We start from the raw sequence: 26,080 nt of genomic DNA on the forward strand, positions 1-26,080 counted from the left end.
AAAGTAGCTAGTACACAGTTTAAGGGAGCACACACCGTGGTCCAGTGTTAGAAGTTTTGGTTCCTGGTGGACTGAGCTCATGGCTTAGAGCAGAGACAACGCTGAACATCACAGTGGTGTGAACATGGGGCAGACAGTGTTGACTTAATAGCAACCTGAAAGCAGAGAGAATGGCAGCCAGGAAGGGACTAGGGCAAGAGAACTTTCAAAAATACTCTCCCAGGGCCCGCTTCATCCACATACACCCCACCTTCCACAGTTCCACAATCACCCAATAGGCTATGCAGACTGAGTCTACAGTGAACCAGACCACTGATGAAGGTGGAGCCTTCACAATCCACTCACTTACCCTGAAGCCCACCTCTGAACTCTGCTTGAAACAGACACTAAGCTTTTAATACATGAGCTTCTAGGGGAGAGACTCCATATCTGAACCACAACAGAGGGGAAGGTGGTAGGCAGATAGATGCTTATAATTTTTACAGCTGAGGGATCTCCTGTGAACATAGGCAAGGTATTTCTGGAGACGAGTAATAAACGATAAATGGGAAAGAAAGAGATAAAGATGAGCTAGGAATGTGCTGTAGACCAACAACATCGACTGGGTAGCTGTGGTAAACTTTGTATCAGTACACAGGTGGGGAGAAGAAAGGCTCAGTGAACATACGGGTTTTACTCCTCCTTGGCAATGGACATCTTGACTTAAAACAAATCTATGGAGCAACTCTATCATATAAACCAACTGAGACTGCCACTCCCCTAGGCTTCCTCTAGGGCAACATTCAGGAGGCCAGGTCAGTTAGATGCTGCACTTCCTGGATATGTCTCTTGGCCATGGATGGTCTGGCTCACACTCTGCGAACTGCATCTTCCATTGGTGTTGCTGTTTTTGAAGACTTGGGAGTCAAAGTTCACATGGGAAAGGCAACTATATGTGCTCTTTAGAAAATTTCCCCACCATGTGTGAAGAGCGGACACACTAAGTATGTTTTGAAATCTTCTGGAACGTCATTTCTATAATTAACGGAGCGGGGGAGGGAGGGTCATTTAAGGCCATGTTAACAGGGTCAGCTAGCACCACCACCCCAAAAAGCATGATTTACACAATTTTGCATTTGAGAAAATTGAGACTCAGACACTGAATAGCTTGCCCAATATCAAGAAGAGAGAAAATGGGGAAAATATAGACTCAGATCTAAGTCTTGATTCCCCCAGGCGGAGTCCCATCATGACCTTCTAGCCTCCTTCCCGCTCACTTCTTATCTTCTCTTGCCCTCCCAAGATTCTCCACAGGTTTTGTCTTCCTCTCAGCACCTTTCCTGGAATATGCTTGGCATTCAGTAGATAATCAGTAGATAATTCAGCAGATAATTTATGGAGACAGGCTCTCACTATGTAGCCCAGGCGAGTTTGGAGCTCTCACTCTTCCTGCCTCAGTTTCCCAAGTGCTAAGATCACAGTGGCAAACAGCATTCCCCACCCCCAGCATAATCAATGAATATTGATTAGCAAAATATGCTCAGACATTTTGATGGATTCTTATAGATTCCTTGAAAACATTATTCCTGCTTTTGCAAACTGAGGTATTCTAGCACATGATAGGTAGCATGATACTTTAGGAAGAAGACCTGCCAGTATCAGTTTTCAGCTGTGTTTGTAATGTCTCTTTGAGGCAGTTGTTAATCACCTACATGGGGGTCCCTATTTTGCAACGCTGGTAGAGTAATTCTTTACACTCGTCAATGAAGCTAGGTTCCCTCCTGTGGAATCCTGCTCTATTCCTAATCGCACAGTCTTGTCTTCCAGGAGAAATCACAGCCCCTTCTTTATTGCAGACCACACCCGTCTTAGTCACTTTTCTATGGCTGCGAAGAAACCTTGACCAAGGCAATTTGCAGTTAGGACTTAACAGTTCCACGGGGTTACAGTCTATGGCCATCATGACAGGAAGCATAGCAACAGGCCAGTAGGCAAGAGGGCAGGCTGGCACGGCACTGGAACAATAGCTGAGTGCTCACGTCATTATCCACAAGCTGGAGCCAGAGAGGGAGCTAAGTGGGAATGGGATGAACTCTTGAAATCTCAGAGTCCATTCCCAGGGCCACATCTCCTCAAATAAGGCCATGCTTCCTAATCCTTCCGACCAGCTCTACCAAGTAGGAACCAAGTATTCAAACATACAACCTATGGGGGCCGTCCTCATTCAAACCACCACACTGCCTCCAAGGTTGAGTTCCCTTTATTCCCTTTTCTTCTTCCCTTTGCGTTCACTTTGGAGCTGCCTGCCTTAAGGCATTCTTGTTTTCTTGCTTCCAACATTTCTTCACACCAAACAAGAACACCTATTATGAGTTTCCCATCCCTAACTCCCAGATGTCTATCCTAAGCTCTGTACCTTTTAGGAGCAATGCTAATTGAATTACGAAAGCAGAGAGAAGGCAAGGGTGGAGCAAAACACAAATCACAGAATTACATTTTTGTCTCTGTCACTACCCCCCCCCCCCGCACCTCATAACACCCAAGAAAGATACCTAGGCACAGCTGAAATTTAGTTACTGTCTTTGCTCCATAGGGGGTGCTGCCTTGGAGGGCAAGGCAGTAAGAGGCCCACTCAGTCCAATTTGGGGTATTTGTCTCCCTGGAGACCAGCTATCATGTGTTCTACCTACCTCCTGCTCCCACTGCTGTTTCTCTGCGATTAGCCGGGAAATGGGCCATCTCAAAGTACTAATCTCTAATAAAACACTACACTTTTTGTAAATACATGATTTTGCCCTATTGAGTAATTGTTGTTTTTAAGCTGATTTAGTCCATTGCCTTGAACATCGTAGCTCATGTGGTGTTAACTGGATTTCCCATTTGTGTCATTGAAGACTTATGTGGAAAATACAAAGAGAAAAGCCGCCCTTTGGAAGCAGTGAAAGGAAGGAAGTTAATTGAATTTAAATTAGACACAGCAATAACTTAAAACATAATTGAAAGCCTCAAAGGAAACACGTGTTTTCTTACAGCGTAGTAAGATTCCTGTAGTTTAAAATATTTTAGCATAAAGCTTTGATATATCTTAACAATCTATTTGCTTATGAATGTCAGATACTTTGAGATATAAAAGTATATTGTTTCCCATGTTCAGAAATCTTTACAATTGCATACAAGTTCTATTTTTGATGATACTAAAAAGGAACAAAAGTTTTACCTGAACTAGGGATGTGTGTCCGCGGCAGAGTACTTGATTAGCATATGTGAGGTCTTGTAGTCAATCCCCAAAGCGAGTTAAGAAGAGTAGGAGGAGAAAGTGAAAGGAAGGAGAAAGGGAGGAAGGGAGGAGAATGGAAAGAAAGAAACAATGACATGTTTCAACCTCCATGTTCCCATTATTTTTGCTGGGCTTCATACAGAAAGACTCTAAGTTGCTTTGAGATCTTCACAAAGCTTCTATTCGGACACTGCAATGACGTACATTTTCCAATTGTCTAATAATGGATGCTTTGGGCATCCTTTTAATTGAAAATGTATTAAATCTGCATTGATTTTGAGAGCATCATTCTTAAGAAACCGGCCAAGGGGTTGGGCAGGAAGTTAGGCTAAAGTTCCCGGTGACAGCCTGCTGGACCCTGACCCGTCCTTGGAAAAGACCTTCCTCTAGGTGGCCCATGGCCATGTCCACCTTGATGTCCCAGCACAGGAGCCTTTCAATCATCATCCCAGCTCTCATCTTCCCCTGCATCTCATCTGGACCATCATCCCAGCTCTCCTCTTCCCCTGCATCTTATCTGACCATTTCAAACCAGGCTCCACTCTCAGTTCTGCCTCTGTTCTACATTGCTTTTGTTTTTAATTTAAAAGTTTTTTTTTTTTCATTTTACACACTAACCACAGTTCTCCCTCCCTCCTCTCCTCCTACCCCCCTTCTTCACTCTCAACTCCCCATCCACTCCTTGGAAAGGGTATTATTTCCCATGGGAAATCAATAAAGTCTGTCATATCAAGTTGAGGCAGGACCAAGCCCCTCCCCACTGTATTGAGACCCCAGCTAAGACCCCAAGCAATTGAGGAGAGGGTGCTTGAATTGGCCTTCCCCAGTGGTCAGATTGATAGCTACCCTAATTGTCATCATAGAATCCTCATCCAGTAGCTGATGGAAGCAGGTGCAGGGATCCACTGGGCCGAGCTCCCGGAGTTCAGTTCAAGAATGGGAGGGGCTATAACATGAGCAATGGGGTCAAGACCATGATAGGGACACCTACAGAGACAGCTGACCCTAGCTAGTGGGAGCTCACCAACTCTGGACTGACAGCTGGAGAACCTGCATAGCACCAAACTAGGCCCTCTGAATGAGGGTGACAGTTATGTGGCTTGGGCAGTCTGTGAGGCCACTGGCAATGGGACCATAATTTATCCCTAGCACACGAACTGGCTTTTCAGAGTTCATTTCCAATGGAGGGGTGCCTTGCTCTACATAGGTTTTGAAAGCTAGATCCTCACTTACTAGCTCACTTGAGATCAAGTTAATCCTTACCCCAGTTAGGATGTAGGTGGGTTACAGAGGAGCTCCTCTTTAACTGGTGCAAAGTGCGCCACCCAGTGGCTATAAATTGTTGTGCACCTAGCACAAGCACCATCCATCGGGGTTCTTACTCCAGGCTACTGCCTCCATCAGGAAAGTTCTGCCCTACAAGGACGAGCTGTAGGATGGGCAACAGGATGGGCAGCAGATCACCTTGCCGAGGGGAGCTTTGCCTCCGAGAGTGGGACAGCTGAACTTTAAAGCAGCTCCAAAGCCTGAACGGGACGCGTCGGCCGAGGTGAATTCCCTTTGTTTTCTCTTTACGCAGCTCCGAGCAGCGAGTCCCCTGTTCCACTTCTTACCACAGCTCTGGTTTGCACTCGAGCGACAGTGTCACAAAAGCAGGACCCATGGGCCTTCCGGAAATAAGACAAGTGCCAACCGTTGTGATCGAATGCGACGACAATAAAGAGAATGTGCCTCATGAGTCCGACTATGAAGACTCATCCTGCCTATACGCCCGGGAGGAGGAGGAAGAGGAGGAGGAAGATGACGACGATGCTTCATTGTACACCAGTACGTGCGGGCAGACATTCCATGGAGGGGGGGGAGGCATGGTACCGTAAAACAGCGCAGAATGGCTACCTGGATATCTGCTCTTACCTGAGCCCTAGCAGGACAGCTCAAGTGATCTCTCGAGGCCCTGCTTCCTTAGCAGTAATAAGACAGAGAATAACTATCACCCATCCAGCTTCTTAGCTATACACATTACACCACTACTGTATTGCCTCCTACCTGTCTTAGTTGATTTCAAACAACAAGGGGTCAGGGGAGGGAGAGCTGGAAAATCTGTTCCATGTGTGTAAACCTAGCCACTGTGTATTTGACATATTCAAGTTCAAGTCCACCTTGCATCAACTTTAGAAAACCTGAATTTAAACTCTCTGTTGGAGACCTTTAACTATTTTAAGAAATAGAGGAAGCAAGTTGCTAATCTATCACTCCGGCCATGAATAGCTAGGATTTAATGGTGTGAGGATAGCTATAGCTGACTTGGGGCTAATAAAAGTGAATTTATCATAACAGCTGCTGTTTGTTGGCTATATAGTGTGTTCCCAACAATGAGCTAAGATCATGTTCTCGTATTTCTATCTTAAAATAGTCTCGGGGCACCAACATGGTCCCATTTTTCTGGTAAATGGAGATGTTAGGGAAGGAAGAACCATAGAGGTGCTCTCAGAGGCTGCCATGACCCGCCAGTGGAAGGGGGCAGCCACCAAGTCTATTGCCTGAGAGTAGAAGATTCTGTGCCGGAGCTTCTCGCCTTAGCATTGTTGGCCTTTGGGGCCACATCCTCCTCAGCTGTGAAGGTGGCCGTGAGCATTGCGGTGTAAATAGCAGGCTCCAGGGTCTCCACCAGCTAAATGACAGTACCAACCTCTTGACTGTCACCCCTTCTTTAACACCCAAAAATACCTCCTGCTGCTCGCTAACGTGCAAAATCATCTAGTTGAAGCCTCAGATGTATAGCAGACCTGCGTGGTCAGAAATCTAGATGTTCAAAAGAAAAAGCAGTCCCAGACTGTTGCTCAAATCACAGTCTCCAACCCTGCTCTCACCCCAAGTGGCCCCACCTTGACTACACAGCATTATTAACGCCTCCTTCTGTACGTCCTGAGCTCTGGGTAACTGCTCTTGTCTCTCCTGAGGGTTCCTAGCGTCCATGTCACCAGTGAACATGCACAGATATGGATTCCCGCAAGCCTGCCCCCTGTGGGCATGTCCGGTGCCCTGGCAGCAGCCCTCCTCTGTGAGGTCTTTCCGAGCTGCTGAGACCCCTGTCATCCCTGCTCCTCTTCTCTCCTGGCACCACATAGCAAGGAGGTCCTGTCCCCCTTTGTGATGTTGCCACGTGCTGGGGATTTCTGAAGGGAGAGACCCAATCACAGGCTGCCCTTCCCTCCCAATGTGTCCCACGCTGTGTGAGGTGACTGAAGTCCGAGCGGCAGCAGTATTAGGAACTCGGACTTCAGTGTTCTTGGGTATTAAGCCCTTAGCATCTGTCTTCCCGCCTTTCGCTTCCTAGCCCACCTTGCTTGGCCTCATGGACATCCAGGTGGATGGATGTCTCTGTTAATTGATTGATTTCTCCCTCCCACAGGCTCTCTGGCCATGAAGGTCTGCAGGAAGGACTCCTTAGCCATCAAACTCAGCAACAGGCCCTCGAAGCGAGAGCTGGAGGAGAAGAACATCCTCCCCAGACAGACCGATGAGGAGAGGTTGGAGCTCAGACAGCAGATTGGCACCAAGCTCACAAGGTAGGAAAGCAACCCTCCTGCCCTGCTGACCCCAGGACAGGCTCTGTGGCTACAGTAGACATACACAGCCTCCATCTCCAGCCTGCTCCTTGGTGTCTCTTAACAACTTACTTACAAAGCCGGTGGATAGCATCTTATTTTGTCCCTAAGATTGCTTGTAGTCTCTCTCCTTCAACAAGTCAAATCTTGGAGAGTTCCCTTGATTCGAGGGTTAGAAGGGGGAGGACTGTATGTAAGGAGTTGTGGTTTGGTTAACTATGGAGACAACAAGCACACTCTCCTGTTATGCAGTCAAATGTTTGGTAGTGATGCCTCATTGCTACTCTAGGATGCTTCTTGAATGTTGTATGTATGGTTATTAAAGACATAGGCTTAGCTTTGTACTGTATTAATATCTTAAACTCTTGTGGTAGGTTTGTCACTAAGTCTAACTTTGCATATTAATTGGTAACATTTATTAAACACTTGCTATTTGGGCATGCTTCTAAGCATTTCATATTACATATATTAAATCATTTTTCTTTGAATTTCCTGTAAAATAGGCCTGTTAATGCTCAATTTACAGTTGAGGACATCAGGCTTAGAGAACTTCAGTTACTGTCTTGGTTACCTTTCCATTATTGCATATTACTCTCTCTCTCTCTGTCTCTCTCTCTCTGTCTCTGTCTCTCTCTCTCTCTCTCTCTCTCTATATATATATATATATATATATATATATATATATTTTCTTTCTCATAATTAACTTGGTTTATTCCTGGACAGTGTTGTAGTAATGATACAGGAATGTGTGAAATAGTCAACACTAATAAGATTTGGCCTTGTATAACACAATATTCTAATGTGGAGAACAAAAATATCAGAACGACATATATACATCTTCTTATGCACTTGCTATCTTACTGTGTGTGTGTGTGTGTGTGTGTGTGTGTGTGTATGTGTGTGTGTGATCATCTTCCCAAGGAGAAACTGTGCCCAGCCTTTCAGGCTGAACACCCAGCAACATCCCACCACCATAATACTCTGATCATAAAACTCAGAAGGGTAAGAGACATGGCTGTCCATGTTTGGAAAGTTCTCCGTATTCAAACCTTTATCCAAACAGTCTCCTTCTTCCAACACTTCTTCCTTTCCAAAACATAAATACTGCTGGGAATTTATGAGAGCCACTGAAGACCGACCATGGTGTTCATCTCCTAAGGTGAGCAGGAAAGGATGCTGTATTATAGCCTGATGGTTTTAATAGCATAAGAAAAAAGTGCAACAACCTAAGAATAACCCTAGAGTTGGACTGAGGGACAGTGAGCCGAGTGCCGTGAGTCAGTTTCTGCAGAACCTTCCAGGATGGAAATATGGTGTCTACCTAAAAAGCATGATTATTATTCTCCCATTAGGGTTTGAGTGTAAAGTATCCCCTACAGACATGAGTGTTTGAATTCTTGGTCTCCAGGTGATGTGCTATTTAGGAATGTTGCAAAAGCCTTAGAGTGGGTGGGACCTAGCTTTAGGGAATGAGTTGCTGAGGGTCATAGCCTAGTTCCAGCTACAACTCTCTGCTTCCTGCTGCACTGAAGTGGGAGGAGTCCCGCGATGGGGCGAGACCCAAGGTAGAGACCCTCAGCCATGACCTCAGCCATGCTTTCCTACCTGTAGTTGGAAGCCAGTGAAACCCTTCCTCCCCTTAGCTGCTTCTGTCAGGCATCTTGTCACGAGGCTGAGGAAAGTCACCAGCGCAACTTCCGGTAGCATTGCCTTGCAGGCACTTTGGAGCAACTGTTCCTGACTCAGTCGAGAAATCATCAGGATTCCTTTGATAATAAGTGACTGAGTCAGCCATGGCTGGAGAAGTATGGAGTGCCCTAGTTAGAGATGGGACCATGGACGAGAAGGTACGCATTGTAGATGCTCAGGATTCCAGGATAGTGCAACAAAGGCAGGTGTGAACAAGCCTGTCACCTGGGGCGTGGGAGAGAGACAGAACTTCTACTTTTGTTATTTCCTTATTTTCAATTTCTTTATTTAAACCTCATTATAACGGCTTGGCACATTCATGAAGGAATTCCTGTTTAATTATTAGCCATAAATGGATAGTACACACAGTCATGCATGGTGGCCACACACTTGGAATCCCAGCTCTTAGGAGATGGAGGCCTGGAGGTAGGAAGATCAGAAGTTCAAAGTATCATCCTTGACTACATAGCAAGTTCAATGCTAACCTAGGCTATATTCGGTCCTGTCTAACTAGATAGGTAGGAAGATAGATACATGAATATAGACATTTATACATACATACATACATAGATGGCACATGTGGGGGATGTGCTGAGACTTTTATTGATAAGAATGTTTAAAGCCCGTTGGTCTATGGGTCTCTTATCCAAGCCATGTGAGCAATACTTTCCACCCCAGTAGTCCCTAGTCAAGTGACTATAGAGACTTCGGGACATTCCCTCCCTCCAACCAAGACCAAGCCCACTGTGGAAGTCCATGCTACGTTCTTTCTGGGTGTCTTCTAGGGAGCTTGGAACTTGATCCCTAGGAAGAGGTCACCTTGACTGTGGAATCTTAGCTGTTATATTTTCTTCAAGAACCAGCTTTTCTTCATCTCCTCACTGACATGATGTCCCATTCCCATGACTCAATTTTTTTAAATTTTGAATCTAATTTAACACTTCAGGAACATTACCATAAAAAAAATGAGACATGGAGCCAAGCTTCTTAAAGTTCATAGGTAGGGTGCCCTGTCAGAGTGGTCCCCTGAGAAAGAGATAGCATGTTTCTTCCCTTCTGTTTCTAGTTTGGGGTGTTGATTGATTGAAGTGACTACTTTCAGGACCACTGCCAGTGGGGTTGTCAGGAACAAAGAAACTAAACCACTGAAACATGAACTGACTCTGGCCACAAAAATCCAGTGCCCCCAGGCCCTTGGGGGACTGCCAGCATTCCAGCTATGCCAACAGAGCATCCACAGACTTAGCCTTGCTCATGGTCATCCGTGCCATTTGGATCAGATGGGGAGAGAAACCTGTGAAGAGTCAGAAAGCAAGGGGCCTCACAGTAGCCACAGGAACTTCTATTCCACGTCCATTTTGGCAGTAGATAAGGGCTAGAACATTCTGCCTCTCTCTTCTCGCTTAAAATACCTACTCAAGGTCAGTGGAATGTCTCAGCATGTGAAGGCAATTGTTGCTAAGTTTGACAACCTGAATTCAATCCCGAGGACCCACGTTGTTGAAGGAGAGAGCTGTCTCCCACAAGCTGCCTTCTTATCTCCTTCTGCATACCTCGGCATGTCCCCTGCCCCCGACACGCACACAATAAATGTAATTTTTTAACAACAAAGAACACCACCGCCCATTTAGAGATCCACTGTCTGCTTCATTGCCATCGTGGTTGACCAGAAGTTTTTTCAGCACCAACCAGAGTATTATCAGTAGACACAGAGAGGCCATACTTGTAACTGGACACACCTGTGTTAGGAGCTCTGGGAATGGGGAATATTAGAGTTTGGAAAGGGACTTTCTCCTTGCAGGATCCTTTCCCTGCACTGAACATGGCCCCTGCTAGAGACCTTTGCCTGTTTATCTTCACCATGATCAATGGAAGACGCTGGCTCGGTTTAAGCCATGAGGAGAACCTGTTTGCTGGAGGTGCTGTGACAAGGTGTCACCAGTTGAGTACTTTATACAATAGAAACATATTGTCCCCAGCTCTGGAGACTGGCAGTCTGAGAATAAGCTGGATTGACTCCTTCTGCAGGCTGACGGCTGGGTAAGGGAGGCCCGTGGCTCTGCCGGCTGTGGTATTCATCTCTGCCCTACTCAACCCACGTCCACTAGTGTGCTGGAAATTTGGGGCAGTTCCTTGACTTTGTTTTTACTGCCAGCTCTGCCTTCAGTTCCACATGGCACTCTCCCTAGGTGGGTTTTTACCTATAAAAAGACAGAAGCTGTGTTGGACTAGAACCTATCCTAATAGCCTTGTTCAGAATCAGTTCCCTCTATAAAAGACCTTGGTTTCATTCTCCAAGGTTCTGAGGCTTAGGGCTTCAACACATAAGTTGGTAGAATACAGAATTCATCTCAGGGATACTTAGGGAAGCATAAAACGACTCTAGAAGAGGGACCATGACCTCAAGTGCATTGGGGACAGAGAGATATTGTATAGAAGGGAAGCAGGCAGTTACAAGATGGTCAGCAGGGAGAGTTGGAGCTAGGGTGGCATGAAAAGCCCCTTCCATTAAGGAGCCCTCACTATTGAGATGAAGCCTCCTGTTGTGTTGAAGAAATGAAAGGCCACTTTGTTGTCTCTTCTGAAAGAAAAAAATATGAACTATGAAGATAAAAATGCCAGGTTTTAGTCAGTTTTTCACTACTACAAAAAAATCTTGAGATAATAAGACGACAAAATGATTTGTTTTGAGTTTTCAGACTGTGGTCCGTTGGCCCAGAAGCACTGGCTCTGTGGCACATGATGGAAGGCTCGTCAAGGCAGAGAGCACATGGGAAAGCAAAGCTTCCCCCCTCGTGGCAGCCATAGAGAATAGAAAAAGGAATTGCCCCATAGTTCTCCTTAAAGGCATACCCTAAGTGACCTAAGAACCTCCTACTAAGATCCACCTATCAGCGGCACCACTGTCTCTCAGTATCTCCAACAACACTACCAGAGGGGAACCAAATTTTTAGCCATGGCCAGTGGCAGACATTTCTCCACCCCATGGATATTTATATACCAAATGGTATTTCTGTAGCCTGAACTTAGCCCGAGATCCCTATCTCAGCCCTGGACCACTTGGTTTCAATCTTGGACCTGGCAGCTATGTTCCATTTGCCTAGTATCCATGAGGCCTCTGAATCCATTACCATGTTTATGTGGTGACTACACAGGAATAGCCTGCGTCAGGAATGCAAACATAAGCCTGTTTGTATGTGCATCTGTAGCAATTTAAAGTTAACATGTGAAGGGTGCAGACTGACCTGGGTATTCTTTGCTGAAAGTCATCCTAAGGATGTCATTCCACGTTCCTGAAAACAGTATCATCTCTAACTTGCTGGGCTTCAGGGATTCACTCAGACGAGTCTGAGGACAGTGGCAGGTGTCAGCTAGAGGTGTGTGCGTTAGATAAAGATGTCGGCTGGCAGAGCTGCGCTGCTCTCTGATCCTTGCCTCTCACCAGCCCAGGAGTCAGGAGCTGGAGTTAGAGCTCTTCCCGATGGTGACAGCTTAAATCTCTACCAAAGCCATAGAAGTAAGCACTGAGCACCAAGGGTCAGGGCAGACTTAGCACCCTGTTTGAAAAGTCCATTTCTCCCTGAAAACTGCTTCATAACGGCTCACTGTCATGACACGAGGAGCTGCCTTTTTTGTGTTTGCAAAGGGGCCCGGCAAACCAGATATGGGAGGTGGGAAAACAGTTCTCTGGTTTTCCCCATGAAGTCTCACCATTTCTCTCCTACTTAAGATTGAATAATATCCTACATATAAGGCATCCAAGATCTCTTGTTTATGCTCCACACAGTCTTCTGTTTCATCACCATAAGCAGCATATAAAATAATCCATACTAAGGCTCGTGTGCCTTTTAAGTCATGATGCAGTATTCAAGGGAGAAAATTGAAACTCATTTTTTATACTCAGAGCCCAGGCCATAAAATACAGCAACCCCAACTTCTAAATGCAACATTCATGGTGTTTATCGTCTGGTAAAATTGATGCTATAAGTCCTACACTCCAGCACCTACCTCCAAAGTGGCAAACAACGTGTCGCCTGGGGCCTAAGGATGAATGCTAGGTGTGAGCTAGCAGCACCGTAGGCGAGATAATTTCTTCTGTGGCAGAAACACTTTCTAAAAATAGGAGGTTCTATGGCTTCAGTTCAGCTTGAACTTAGTGTCCCTGGGTACACACCACTGTGAATCCCACTTGGGAGGAAGAAGGGAGGATAATAGACCCTTAAGTGTTACATTCCCTTGAAGGCCCGGAGCGTTCATCCTTGTGCCCTCTTCATCAGCAGCATCTTTGTCATGGTTATTTTGGCTGTGGAGGTGGCAAAAATGAGAATGTGCTTTGAGGAGCAAGGGAGGAATGGGAACGGGGCACCGTTAGATTCCCACAGCCTGGGTAGGGCTGGTTTGTACTGGATGCGCTAGATGGGTCTGACTTGTGCTGGGTAGACGTGGTCCATGGATTCCGAGACCTCTTATGAACCTAAGAGGCCCATCACCATGGTGACTCTTCACAAGGGGAGCACATGGGGATGAGCTTGACTCGACGGCAGTGTTTTACTGTGCAGCATTTGCGTTAACAGCACATGGACCTCAGCCTGGGGAGATGACTCGGTGTTGAGAGCATGGGCTGCCCTTGTCGAGGACCAAGACTCAGTTCCCAGCACCCACATAGCAATTCCCAACCTCCCACAACTCCAGCTCCCAGGTCTTCTGATACAGAGACCATGGAGGAACACTGCTTACTGGCTTGCTACTTATGGCTTGCTCAGCCTTCTTTCTTAGACAGCCCAGGACCACCTGCCCAGGAGTAGCATTGCCCACAGTGGACTGGTCCTTCCCACATTAATTGTTTATCAAGGAAATGTCCCAAAAGGCATGCCCAGAGGCCAATCTAATAGAGGCATTCTTCAGTCAAGATTCCTATTTCCTAGTGACTCTAGTTTGTCAAGTTGACAAAAAGCACCTAGCACATAAAGGTTCTGGCATGGAGAGCTGGGTGATGTCTATCCCAGGACTCATGGTGGGTGAATACCCCAAAGCCATGTGGAGATGTTTGCCTTCTCCTTCCCTTCCCCCACAGCTTCTTACTGAGAAGCACATGGTAAAGACCAATCTGGCGGCCGTTGGTAGGATGGATTCTCAACTGCCTGTGTGTGCATGCACATGTACACGTTTGCAAGCGTGTCTGTCTGTATGACTGTGTCCCAGGAGGAGGGGAGTCGTCTACAAGCCACACCCAGGATGGTGGGGAACAAAGCCACATCTCTATCAAGCACTGGAACTCTGCAGCTGTGCCCCACAGCTGCCCCAGTAGCCTGTGCATTTTTCAGTGATGCAGTCAGGGTGGGCTGCAGCAGAGCTGTCTCTGACCACTGAGAACAGATGGAGCTGTGTTTCAAAACTGCAGGGTTTTCAGAAGAAAGGGGCCATCCCTGGAGATTGTGGGTCTTCTCTTCTTCAGTTTCATGGCTTTATGTTTTTTTAATGTCTGGTTATTGCAGCTGCATTTCAAATTTGGGGTACAGAGGTTGAAGGGCACACAACTGCACTTGACTGCAGACCAAAGGGACTGGTAGGCTCCTCTGGACTGTTTTTCTGGTCACATTTTTAAGACTTCTCTGGAGTTGGGTTAAGGGGAATCTTCTAAGACTAGCCATTATAACCCCGTTAGTTCTCAATTCTTTTTTCTCCCAAACACTGTTGAGCTCATCTTTCTTATCAGTCGGCAATCTTTCTTACTTATTCCTCACCTTAGCACATAGCAGAAAGGAAAACCTCTGACCCTTCAACTATGTGACTAGATAAAAGTAAGATCAGTCCACACGCAGAGACAACTCTCCGGGTTCTGGTTCTGGAGATGTATGGTTTGAAAACCTTTTGTTGTTGCCCCGGTGCGCCCTAATCAATATTTTATCTGATCTTCCTCATCAGAGCTCTATAAGGTGGCTGACACCAGAACTCTCACTCTCTATGTGAGGAAACTGGGCTAATGGATCTTAAACAAGATCCACAGTGAAGAAGGGTACCTCCCAATCCCTAGGTCCACTGTTTTCTGGTTTATCTGTTAGAGCAAATTGGCAGTTAAAATTTTCTTCCCAGGCACCTATGACTTAGTGGGTACCCTGTCGGGTGGTGGCGTTCAAAAAAGAAGAACGAGACAGAGCAAAAAAAAAAAAAAAAAAAAAAAAGTAAAACACTGTGTTTTCTCCAGTGCTTCAATGAGCTTTGTAGTGTATCCAATCACACTGTCCTTAACGAACAGGAAGCCCCAGAGCCCTGACAGTAGGGTTCAGTTAAGTCACGTGCCTGTGTAGTGCAAGATGTCCAGTGTCGTGGGCCTTGCAGAATGGTCCTTGGGCCGGGGATATCAGCCTTCCCTGAGAACCTGCTAGAAATGGACAGTCTCGGGCTTACCCCAAACTTAGAATCGAAAAGGCAAAGGAGGGTCGAAAACGTGCATTTTAACAAGCTAATTCCAAAGCACCCAGGCACAGGAGGGAAACAGTGACGGTGGGAAGACCAGTCCAGGGCTTTGGAGTCGGAGTCAGTCTTGAATACTCTGTTCTATTGACTAGCTGATCGCATATCAAGACTAACTTCCCAGGCTGGTCTAGAAATCAAGACCCATTGCCTCCATCTCCCAAGTGCTGAGGATGCTGAGGCATGCCAGGCAATCTTGCCAGACACCTAGTTTGAAGCCATCAGACCAGTCCGTTCTGAAAGGTTGCCTCTGTGAGGCTGTGCCTATGCATTGTAGACTGGTCAATTTCTTTGACGGCTTCTTCTGTATCTGATAGAATGCTAGGATTATAGCATGTTAAAACTAATGCTTGCTACTGTATCTAATACACTTCATTTTACAGCTAAAACCAAGGCTTACATAAGTCATGCTTCTGACAAAGTTCACACAGTAGTAAGATTAAAGGAAGGAAAAAGGAACTATTTCTTTTAATCAAAGACCTGTTAAAAAGCAATTCCTTGAACTCTTCACAGTGTAAGTTCTCCCAGGCACATTTACCTTCTTTGATCTTGCTTAGCCGAAACACGTAAAATAAATGTGTAAGTGAACAACATCTCCTCAAGTAGATTGCTAGTGGGTCGTCCCAGCTGAGTCAGACACTAACCCTTATAAAGGAAGAAAATCACTAGAATACTTGTGAAGGCCAGAGCCAAGTGTTCAGCTTACTAATAGAGTGGTTACCTCACATACCCAAAGTCTTGGGTTCAGTCCCCAGCACTACAGCGGAGGAAAGCATAATAATCACTTTAAAGGTCAAAGTCACTAGAGGATTCTCCAGCTGGTAACTTCATTTGAAGTGGCCCATTCTAGTGATTTTGTCTCCTATAAGATAAGTAATACCTGTTCATTTGTATGTATTAAGAACTTTTTAGCTGCTGGTGGTGGCACACGCTTTTAATCCCAGCATTCGGGAGGCAGAGGTAGTCAGAACTCTGAGTTCGAGGCCAGCCTGGTCTACAGAGTGAGTTCCAGGACATCCAGTACTACACAAAGAAACCCTGTCTTGGCAAAAACAATTCTTTGTTGACAAGACTGGGTGGTGCACACCTTTAAGCATATTTCTGTGAGTTTAAGACCAGTCTGGTCTACATAGCAAGTTCCAGGATAGCCAAGGCTACACATAGTGAGACTTTGTATCAAAAAACCTAAAACAGAATTCTTTGCTGGAGGTTTTTTTTTTTTTTGGGGGGGGGGGTGTTTCCTGTCTCCACAGAGGGTTGTAGTGCCCTTTCCTTCTCTGTCACTCACCAAGGCTGGCTTTGAGTTTAATGGGAATGATTTTTTTCCCAGCTCGGGCAACAGAGCTTGCACGTAGCACTGAGTGTTTCGATGGCAGAACTGGATGCAACTGAAATTTGGCACATTGGTTCTTTCTCATGTATCCCTGTGCAATTTTGTTCCCTGGCAAAAGGCCTACCTCTCACACAAAATGCTAATGGGAGCAATTTATTTTATCTGTCTACATCATGTTCATTTCATTCCTCTTAGAATGCCAGGATTTTCATAATAACCTTGAGAGTGTGTGTGCCAAGCTAAATAGCAATGTTTAGAAAAAATATATAAACAAGAGAAATAGAAAAGCATCCAAAGATAAAAAATGATTAGAAATGGGCTTTCCCTGGAATTCTACAAAGCAAATTCTTTGAAGTCTAAGTGAGCACACTTTTATTTTAGGAAATGTGACCATGAACATTTGATGATCTGTACCTATTGAATCATTAAAACAATAGTTTTTTTTTTTTTTCAAAATGCAAAGGCTCTTTGGCGCCTTTGAAAGGAATTGGCCAGCAGATAGATTGTGGGCATTGGCAGTAATCAGTGTAGTGAAAAGAGGTTTGCCTCCCATAAATTCTTCCCTTCTTTTGTTTATTATCATCTTCTTTGTTTTGCCTGTCACCAAGTTCCCTCTTAGAAGATGCCAAGACAAAATGTGTCACTGAGACATTATGAGCCACTGCCCTGGCCAGATTTGACTGAACCCACAAGCCTGCCACCTGCACACTCTTCCCTGAGAAGCCTGGTCAGTGCGCTGTCTCTGTGCTTAGGTTAGTTAGCACTGCTGTTGAGTAGCGGAAACATGGTGGCAGGTTGGTTCTAAAGCCCACCCTATCACAGCAGCTCAGCCTGGCAGCAGCTACCCCTTGCACCTGTCCCTGCTCTCCCTCTGCCTGCTTTCTGGTTCATAGCCCTTAATCAGCATCCCCGTCAGGGGCCATTGCCTTTGAGGTCTAATTCTCATCACACAGCACGAGGTTCAGGAGCAGTGTGCTAGGCTGTGCTCACATAGTCCCCAGAAGGCAACCCCAAATGTGTAGAACTTCGCCTGAGCAAAGATACAATAAGCCTGCCTCCAGAAGTCAAAACAGATCAACATATAATAAAAACGCTGGACCAGAAAGACAACTTAGTGGTTAGAGAGGACCTGAGTTCAGTTTCCACACCCACATCAGGCTACTCACACATACCTGGGACTCCAGCTCCTGGCAATGACATCTTCTTCCGGTCTCCTTGGACACTGGCATTTTTGTATACATTAATACACACACACACACACGCCATACACTCACGCATGCAAACGAAAAGTTCTTTTTGAAAAGCTTTAGATTGTCATAGATGTCAGCTAAAGTGTCAACTAGCATCATGCCCTCCGTGAGTAGCTATTGTATTTGTGAATATGCTAGGACCGAGCTACTTGTAAGACTGTGAAGCGCTTCTGAACAGTAAGCTTTTCACTGATGCACCGTTAGAGGAGCCAACTGGACTTAAGAAGGAAACCTGATGACTTCTGTGTGCTTCTCCGTCACCTTTGTTTTGTCAACAGTCAAGTCCTAAGGCATAGGACACAGCTAGAGGAGCTAAGCCATCCCTGGAAGGCCAGTTTGTAGCCAAGGCAACCCACCATAACCCAATCCTTTAGCTGCCCCAAGGGGAGGAGCTCACAGCCGCAGCCACGCCCCGACAGCTGTCCTCTGACTGCACAGCCGCCAGGTAGCTAGTCTTCCTCTGGGCCAACATGCAAGCAAGGGACCAAAGACTGCATGTCACACTGGGAGGTGACACCCAGCACAGGGTGTACTCCATGATCAGAACGGTGTGCAGAACGAATGAGAAAAGCCAGGCCGTGAGAGCATGGCATCTTCCAGATGCTGTCTTTGTGGGTGATGAGGGAAAAGGATGCGAACCAAGGTTTCCATCCTGTGTTGTCACCTATGTCTGTAGGATTGGGAAAGGCTCACACAACCACTGTTGGTCCTTGTCTCCTTCGTCATTGCTCAACCTTCTCAGTCCTATGTGAAGGACCCAGCAGGAGGCACCTTTTCGATGGGGCTTAGAAACCACTGCCATAATTACTAAGCAGCCGTCCACCTCGCTTTGCACTGGGGAACCAAAACAATTGGCCTCAAGTAAGCTGTTGTGGCTTCTGTGGTTGCTCTCTGGAGCTGAGGCTTTGAGGAGATAGTTTCCCAGCTCCTGTGTCACCCTTTGACCTGGGAGCTCATGAATTACAACCCATGTGCCAAATCCATGTCTCCACATAGCCTTTGTTAAGAAACCTTTCCTGGAAGACAATCACGCATTTCATTTCCCCTTTGGCTGTGTCTATTTCCACACTATGGTGGCAAATGGAGTAGGTGCACTGGAGACCGTGTGGTCTCCAAAGCCTGAAGCATCCTTTGAAGAGAGAGAGAGAGATGGCACCATTAGAGATATAGAATGAAGATATTGCGAGAAGCTAGCCTTGACCTCACAGTGTTCATACTGGATCCATTTAAGAAGCGAATCCACTTAAAAGACCGACAGTAAAGGAGAAAATTCTATTTATCTCCACATGCATGAGGATTTTCTTTGTCTTCCTTTCTCTAATCACCAGAATTATCCCATTCATCTTAATTTACCTGTTCCCATCTATCTCTGAAACACCATGGAGCATAGAAATTATGGGAGCCATCGAGTCCATTTTTTTTTATTGCCTGAGTAATTAGAAAACTACTTCAAGAACAACCAGGTACCCAGCTCAGAAGTGTGAGTGTGAGGATGGATGGAGAAGGTGTGTCTGGTTTAGCAGAGGAACGTGGTCCTTACACGAGCAAGAACCAGCCTTGCCACACAGACTGAGTCTGTCACCAATAGATGATCCTCACCCTGTGTTTCTAGCAGAGTGTGGCTCCTAAGCCCTGCAGGAGCGTGAGGTAACTTGGGTCAGAAGCAAAACTCCAGTTCTAAACCATGACTCCCTGAGTGAACGTGGAGCTGGCCTCAGAGTTCTAACCTCTGGACTGCTGAGACAGAAGCTGGGTACCACACAGTGTGAAGGGCGGTGACAGCAACAGCTGCAGCCAATTTCAAGGCATAGACAGTGACGAGGATGCACCTTGAACTGCCGCGAGAGAGAAGCTTTCTGCATTTCCTGGGTGACGAGAAATGATTGTTTTAGCCGTGCAGGTTGTGCAAGAGCGTGCACGCGCACGCATACACGCACCTGTCTGCGACGGATACATGAGACCCTGAGGATAGTCTCCTTCAGCTCTGGAGCTCACAGGCCCTGACTCAGTACGCAAGTCTCTCCTGTTGATGATGGCCAGCTGGGGAGGGTGGCTTCAGGGTGGAGTGGTCAGACATTCCTGCCTGCTGTGTGGAGGCTTCCGATTGCCACCTCGCCTCTGCCTCTGGGTGACCTCTGTTAAGGACACGTCGGCACAGGGGCCCCAGTCATCATTTTCCTGAGAGGAGGAGATGGCTGCCTTGACTGAGGGATGTGTGACACCGTCACTGGGAAGGTGGTGTGTGTGTGTGTGTGTGTGTGTATGTGTGTGTGTGTGTGACACCTCAGGAGTTGGCATGGCTGGCGCTTCCTGTGAAGGATGTGACAGTCGCAGGCACGGGGCTGTTCATGGAATCGGCCCAAGCCTTCCCTTGCTGCTCAGTGGGGCTGTTCAGCTGCTCCGGTCTGCCACTCCATCTGGTCTCAAGGGCTAAAGTACACATGGGAGAGAGCAAGGGTACATGCGACATATGTGTTGTTTGATATGACCACAGCATGGGGAAATGAAAGAGGAAGGAAGGGAGTCTGGCGGGCTGACAGGCCTGTGACAGAAGCATGAAAAGCGGCCATCTCCACTCTCAAGGGAGCTCTTTGTCCATTAAGTAAACCAAGAGAAATTATTTACATGTCCCGGTCTCATTTTTATTCATTTTAAAGTTAGCAGACAAAGTAATGGGTTCATTATCGGACCTTAACACATGTCGCTTACATGTTCTTTATGAATGAAGTCTATCTCAGTTTCCAAAACACTCTTCTTGCTTTATTTGCTGAAAAACAGGATCCTAGGCAGGCCAGGCTAGCCTCAAACTCACTATGTAGTTGAGGATGACCTTGAAGTCGTAGTCCCCCTGCCTCCGCTCCTGAGTGCCAGGATTACAGGCGTACACTACCATTCCTGGCATCAGTTTTCTATTCTTGGCATCCTTCCTTTCCCCATATGAACAGCTCCTTTCCACTTGTGAATACGTAGGCCCGTTCCTTCATTAACATTCTATCTGCCCTCAGCTTCCTAGAATTAAGAAAGCTGGTTTGGTTTAGTTTGGTTTTGAAGAAAAGTCTCACTATGTAGCCCAAGCAGGTCGTAAGCTCATAATTCATTTGCCTTGGGCTTCCAAGTCCTGGATTACAAGCATGTACCACCATACTTGGCTGAGAAATACACTTTCAAAGGTAAGGAATGCAGATTAAGATTGTTAGACATCCCTGAAAATTCTCATGCTCCCCGCCGCACACACACACAAATGGGAAAAGGGAGTCTTTTTGTCAAATAACATTTGTATGTAATGTGTTTTCTGAAAGAGTGTCAGGCCACAGGAAAGCAATTAAAGGTTAATAACTGTTTGTTTTGGCCTTTGGGGCCGCAAGGTTATTGTTTCATTGAGAATGAAAATTTAAAATTGTGGTGTCAAGGTTCAGGAGAGAGGAGAGCAATGAGACTTTTTGTGCTGCATTCTGGGAAACAGCAAAAGCATGAAACCCAAACTATTACAATGGTCAGGGTCTGGACCGGATGTTTCCCGTTCTTGGCCTCTTATCCAAAGAATTGAAGACAAGGGGCCACATAGATGTGCAAAAGTAGCAAGGTGGCCTCTATGGGAACAAAATACAGCGTGGAAAAGATGCCTTGTCAAGACTGACAGCAGCCACTTGAGTAAGGGCACTCGAGGACCCCAGGTCACAGCCTGGGTTCTCTTCTTATGGGCTCTAAAGAGGTGCTTATTACTAAGGGGTATAGTTTGAGTGGATCTCAATTTTGATTGATAGATTTGGTCATATATTCATTTTGCTACTACATGTGTTCTTCCCATAATGCAACTGATTTTAATCATCTGCATGTTCAATTATGCAGAAGCATTGAAGAGTAAATAGATGATTCTCTAATAAAAAGTTCATTTGAAGGACACAATATGACTTATTGAACACGTACCCAAACCAAACCAAAGAACAGCCGTGCTTAGATGAGTGTGTTCTATATGTAACTGCGTTAGCTATCTTAATTTCTTTTAGCGTGGCACCTGTCTATTGATGTGGGGCTGGGTCTAGCAGTGCCGATAACACTGGAAGCATCCACTGTGCAGGCTGTCAAGCTTTCTTGCTGTTCTGTTCTGTTTTTCATAGGTTTGATGCCTAGTAACATACACAGCTCTATCCTTATTCCAGAACGAATTTCCACTCAGTACCATTGGCGTTACCACAGTGTTTCTCCTGGTTATTGTCTCGGGAGTACAATATAGGGCCTCACCCTGGGGTCATGGCTCCCAGAACAGAAGCCAAAAATACCCTCTTAACTGCAACCTATTTTATCTCTTCAAGTGAGGGGGCCTTTTCCTAGTTACCAAAAATACTTGGAGCTTTATTCTTGTTTGTTAAAAGAGTCTTTTGGTCCTCCCATCATTCTCCACAGCAGGTAGCCTCCATGTCGCTATGCCACCTGCCTCAGGTAGGCACTCGGATGCAGAAGGTATAATCAAGGACATGACTGACTGACTTGTGTCCCAGCTGATGGTAGTGGGTGATGGGAGCAGGCGAGGAAGCATGGTACCTGTCCATCTTCACATCTGCCCTCCCTCTCACTGGTGGCCAGCGTGACAGAATGTCAATATGAGAGAAAACTGAGAAAGACAAAACCGGGTATGTGGTGCAGTGCTAGTAAGAGGTACTGGGCTAAGCCGGGGAGATGGTCCAATGTGTAAAAACCCCTGCTGTGCAAGCCAGGCAACCTGACTCCAATCCTGGCTGCCCAGAGTGTAAGGAGAGAGCCAAGTCCTGATAGCCATCCTCTAACCTATACTCCTGGGCCACAACACATATTACACATACACTAGGAATATGACAATGCTAAATAAAGTTAGCATGTTCGCCTCATTTGCTGAGAAAAAGATAAAGAGGAATGGGTCCTCTCAGAATAATCCTTTTGCACCAAGAAGGGCTCCCATACAAACCCAGAGTTCATGCTCATACCTGTAAGCATAACCCTGGAGCTTAGATATTAATGATTCCTATCATCTTCAAAATTCTGCTGATCCCTATGTATGCCAGGGACTATACAAGTGCTGTGAACACATAAATAAGATGACGTCTGCGTCATTGAGGAGTTCCCTAGGCAAGATCCTCCCATAAACCCTCAGCAGGAAGGGTAAAATCATCTTTAAAACCAGTGGCACAACAGAGGAACTTTTTGTCCTGTTCAGTGGGTCAGAGACATCTCAGGTTTCCAAATCCTTGGAAGTGTGGCCAGGTTATTTCACAGTGGACTAGGAGGGAAAGACAGATGGGGCATTATGGCCACTGGGGTTGCAGGGCATAGCTGGAATGGGTTTGCCTCTATCTTTAATGCAATATCAGCCCATGGAAAGCTGTTAGCAGAGGAAGGCGACACTCTAGCCCTCACTCTTCCTCTCGCCTCCCCCGACCATTCTCGGCATCAGAAATCTCACCAACATTGGCAGCGAGGGGATGCTTTGCTGCCATGCACAGAGATGGGCAAATCGAGGCATAGGGAGGAACAGTCGCGTAGGCGGGCTCTGCCCCTGATGAGTAGAAAACCCGAACAGCTCATGGGTGTGCACAGTTCTGCCCCTGAAGAAGCAGATACCGTTATGCCTGCGATCTGGGGAAGAGCCGGAATTAGGAGTTGGAAGAGGAAGGCAGGAGACTTCTGAAAGCAAAGGGAAGAAAGTAGCTGCACAGGAGCCTCTGGTCGGAAGTGTCACATGACAGAGAAAGGTAGAGTGAGGCCGCAGGATGAGGCAATGAAGTCATCAATGACCTTACTACGAGCTGATTCAATAGAATAGGATTCCTCAATGGTTTTCCATCCCGATTCCTTTCTACTCAAAAAATTTGCATGCAATTCCAGGTATATTGGTATATGAGATTAGTATACAAGTCATTTGTTGGTAATCATAAGGAAATATATTTCAAAACAATCCTTCCATGGGCATATAATTTACCATTTATTTAAAAAATAGCAAATTTGCGTGCTAATGAGATGGGTGTGCTTGTCTATCTGATATGATAGAATTGAGAGGAATAGTGAATTTGATATTTACATGCTAAAGAATGATGATGGGAAATATTAGAAGTTTTATCGTCTGCCAGGAAACACTGTGTTTTCCATAAGAGCAGAGAACTTCATGCGTATTGCAAAAAGACACTGCAGCTCACAGCATGCTCTAGTGCCAATCCTAAGCTAAAGTGTTTCAGGCTGTGTTTGTTGACATTGAGAGGTGTAGCACAGTGCACACTGTGACATGTGTATATTATGTATGCAAAGGTAAGGCTGTGGTGGTAATATAGGATCAACAGATGTGAACACTGACAGACACACCTTGTGTTCATTATGCATTTGTTTTGGTTTTATTTGGGTTTTTTTTGTTTTGTTTTGTTTTGTTTGCATGGTGAGGTGGGGAGTCTTTCAAGACAGACTTTCTCTGTGTAGCCCTGCCTATCCTGGACCAAGCTAACCTCAAACTCAGAGATTCCTCTCTCTCTCTCTCTGCCTCCTGAGCACTGGGATTAAAGGCATGTCACATGCCCAACTACACATTTGATTTTCAATCTATTTCTGATCATTGCATAATTGATGCAATGGTTCAGAAACCTTTACTGTTGCCATGTTTTCAAGACCCCTGCATTCAGTTAAGAAGATCTGCAGTAACAGAACAGATTTCTCGGCATTGGTCCTGCCATGCTTTAGACTGGATAACTTTGTGGGTGGGCTTACCTATGCATTGTGGAATATTTAGTGTCAGTATGGCCTTCTTCTAACAGATACCAAGAGCACATGCCAATCGTGGCAACCAGAAATAACTTCAAAAATGTGTGCTGAGAGGTAGAATCACCCCAATTGAGAATCAGTGTGGTAGAGAGCTGTGGACTGAAGCTGAGCCATGGATAGGTTGTGGCAGCATCAAGTCAGGACCACCTTTTCAGGAGGCTTCTGGCAGCTTCTGTGGTGGTTGTTTTGTTCTGTTTCATTTCTAAAGAAGAGTATATCTGTTCATCCTACAGAAAAAAAAAACTAGAAAAGAGGGAACATTAAGATATGGGATGGTCATGGAGCAGCCCCCTTTCAGGTAACTCATAAGTGTCTCTAGCTGTGAACTTCAGCCAGTCCCCTCCAGAGGCTACCTAGGTGTCCCACACTGTCTTGTGTCATTAGCATCAAGTCAGGCGTGATCTGAAGGGATTCATGGGGAATATCAAAGATCCAGAGGACTCAGGTCTTCCTTAGTAGGAAGTCCCGGGGGTTTGGGTACTCCTTGATAGGAAACAGGATCAGAGACCATATCTCTTTCATAGCATGTTACAGAGATACTTTCCAGAGCAAAGGGAGTAAGAGATGTGAAAATGTCCCTACAAACTTGAAAGCACTTTGGAATACCATTTCCAGCCACTTCAGGGGGCTGTCGGGTTCACAGAGAACAAGACTTGAATTTGAAATCGTTATGTGTGGAGTTTCCGCGGATTTTGTATTTCATTTGTCAGCCTGAATAACAATCAGTGCCCCATTCAATGATGTTATTTATTTGGGAACAGCAGAGCATTGCAGTGAAGACCTAGGTGCCATGGTAAGCTATGAGCATGCGAGGAGATTGAGGGAAGGGAAAGATTTTAAAGGAAAAAGTGAGGATTGCTTAGTATACTTTGAAATAAGCAGCTTTGGCTAATGCAAGAATAAACAGCAAGGTTGCCCAGCCTAACATTGAATGCACAGTTAGGCAGACGTCCTCGTAGATATCTGTGGTACCGAGGTTGTAATTTTTGCAGTCTCCATAGCACCCGGCTTGATTTATTTAATTAGTTCACTTGTTGCTAGGGCAAGATCTGAAGCAACTCCATCTTGATCCTGACAAGTTTCTTACATCCTGGGACTCTCGTAAGACTCCATGCTGTAAACCATCTCTCCAACTACAGACCTCCATTTCAGAAATTTGGGGAGTATGATTAGAAATGCGTGCCTTTCTGCCGATCGTGCCCCAGTAGAAGACTCCGAGGAGCCTGGAGTTCCTTCCACAATCCTCCTCTCACACATACCTTACCAATACCTCGTGGGTGCCGCAGATGCACTGAATAACTGCAGGGTCGTTCAGTACCTGCCAAAAGCTTGGAAAACAAAAGTGTCCCTGTTCCCAATCAGGTCCGCTCTGTGTGATGTCTGCCCCTCCCCCCGGAACTTTGTGGAGGTGTCCAAGTATGTGGTTCTCCCCTTGTGAGCCATCATTCCCATTCTCAAGTAACTTCTGTCACTACCTCTTCCCCCTGTTTGTCCCTCCTCCACAAGGCACCACTAGAAGTTTCTGCCCCTGCTATGATGCTGCATTCTCTATGACTTAATTATGTACCCGGTAATAAGAGTCATTTCTGTGCCTGTTCATCTGGCATTCTATGTCTAATAAGCCTCTGGTGGAGATGGGTGGAGACAGGAAGAAGAGTAGCCATTGTTCTCCGCAGACAGACACCCTCTC

General features: G+C 45.9%; 1 protein-coding gene across 9 annotated transcripts in view; it reads left to right on the forward strand.

The window, feature by feature from the left end:
• The window catches only part of Phactr1 (phosphatase and actin regulator 1), a 424,574-nt gene that overhangs the window by 384,224 nt on the left and 14,270 nt on the right, over positions 1–26,080 (forward strand). For all 9 annotated transcript variants that reach the window (XM_057786935.1, XM_057786937.1, XM_057786934.1 and 6 more), the window contains 2 exons: positions 4,836–5,083; positions 6,669–6,825. In XM_057786935.1, the coding sequence (XP_057642918.1) occupies positions 4,836–5,083; positions 6,669–6,825 (405 nt within the window). The remainder of the gene's footprint in view (positions 1–4,835; positions 5,084–6,668; positions 6,826–26,080) is intronic.

This window comes from Chionomys nivalis, chromosome 13 (assembly GCF_950005125.1).
Source record: "Chionomys nivalis chromosome 13, mChiNiv1.1, whole genome shotgun sequence".
NCBI lineage: Eukaryota > Metazoa > Chordata > Mammalia > Rodentia > Cricetidae > Chionomys > Chionomys nivalis.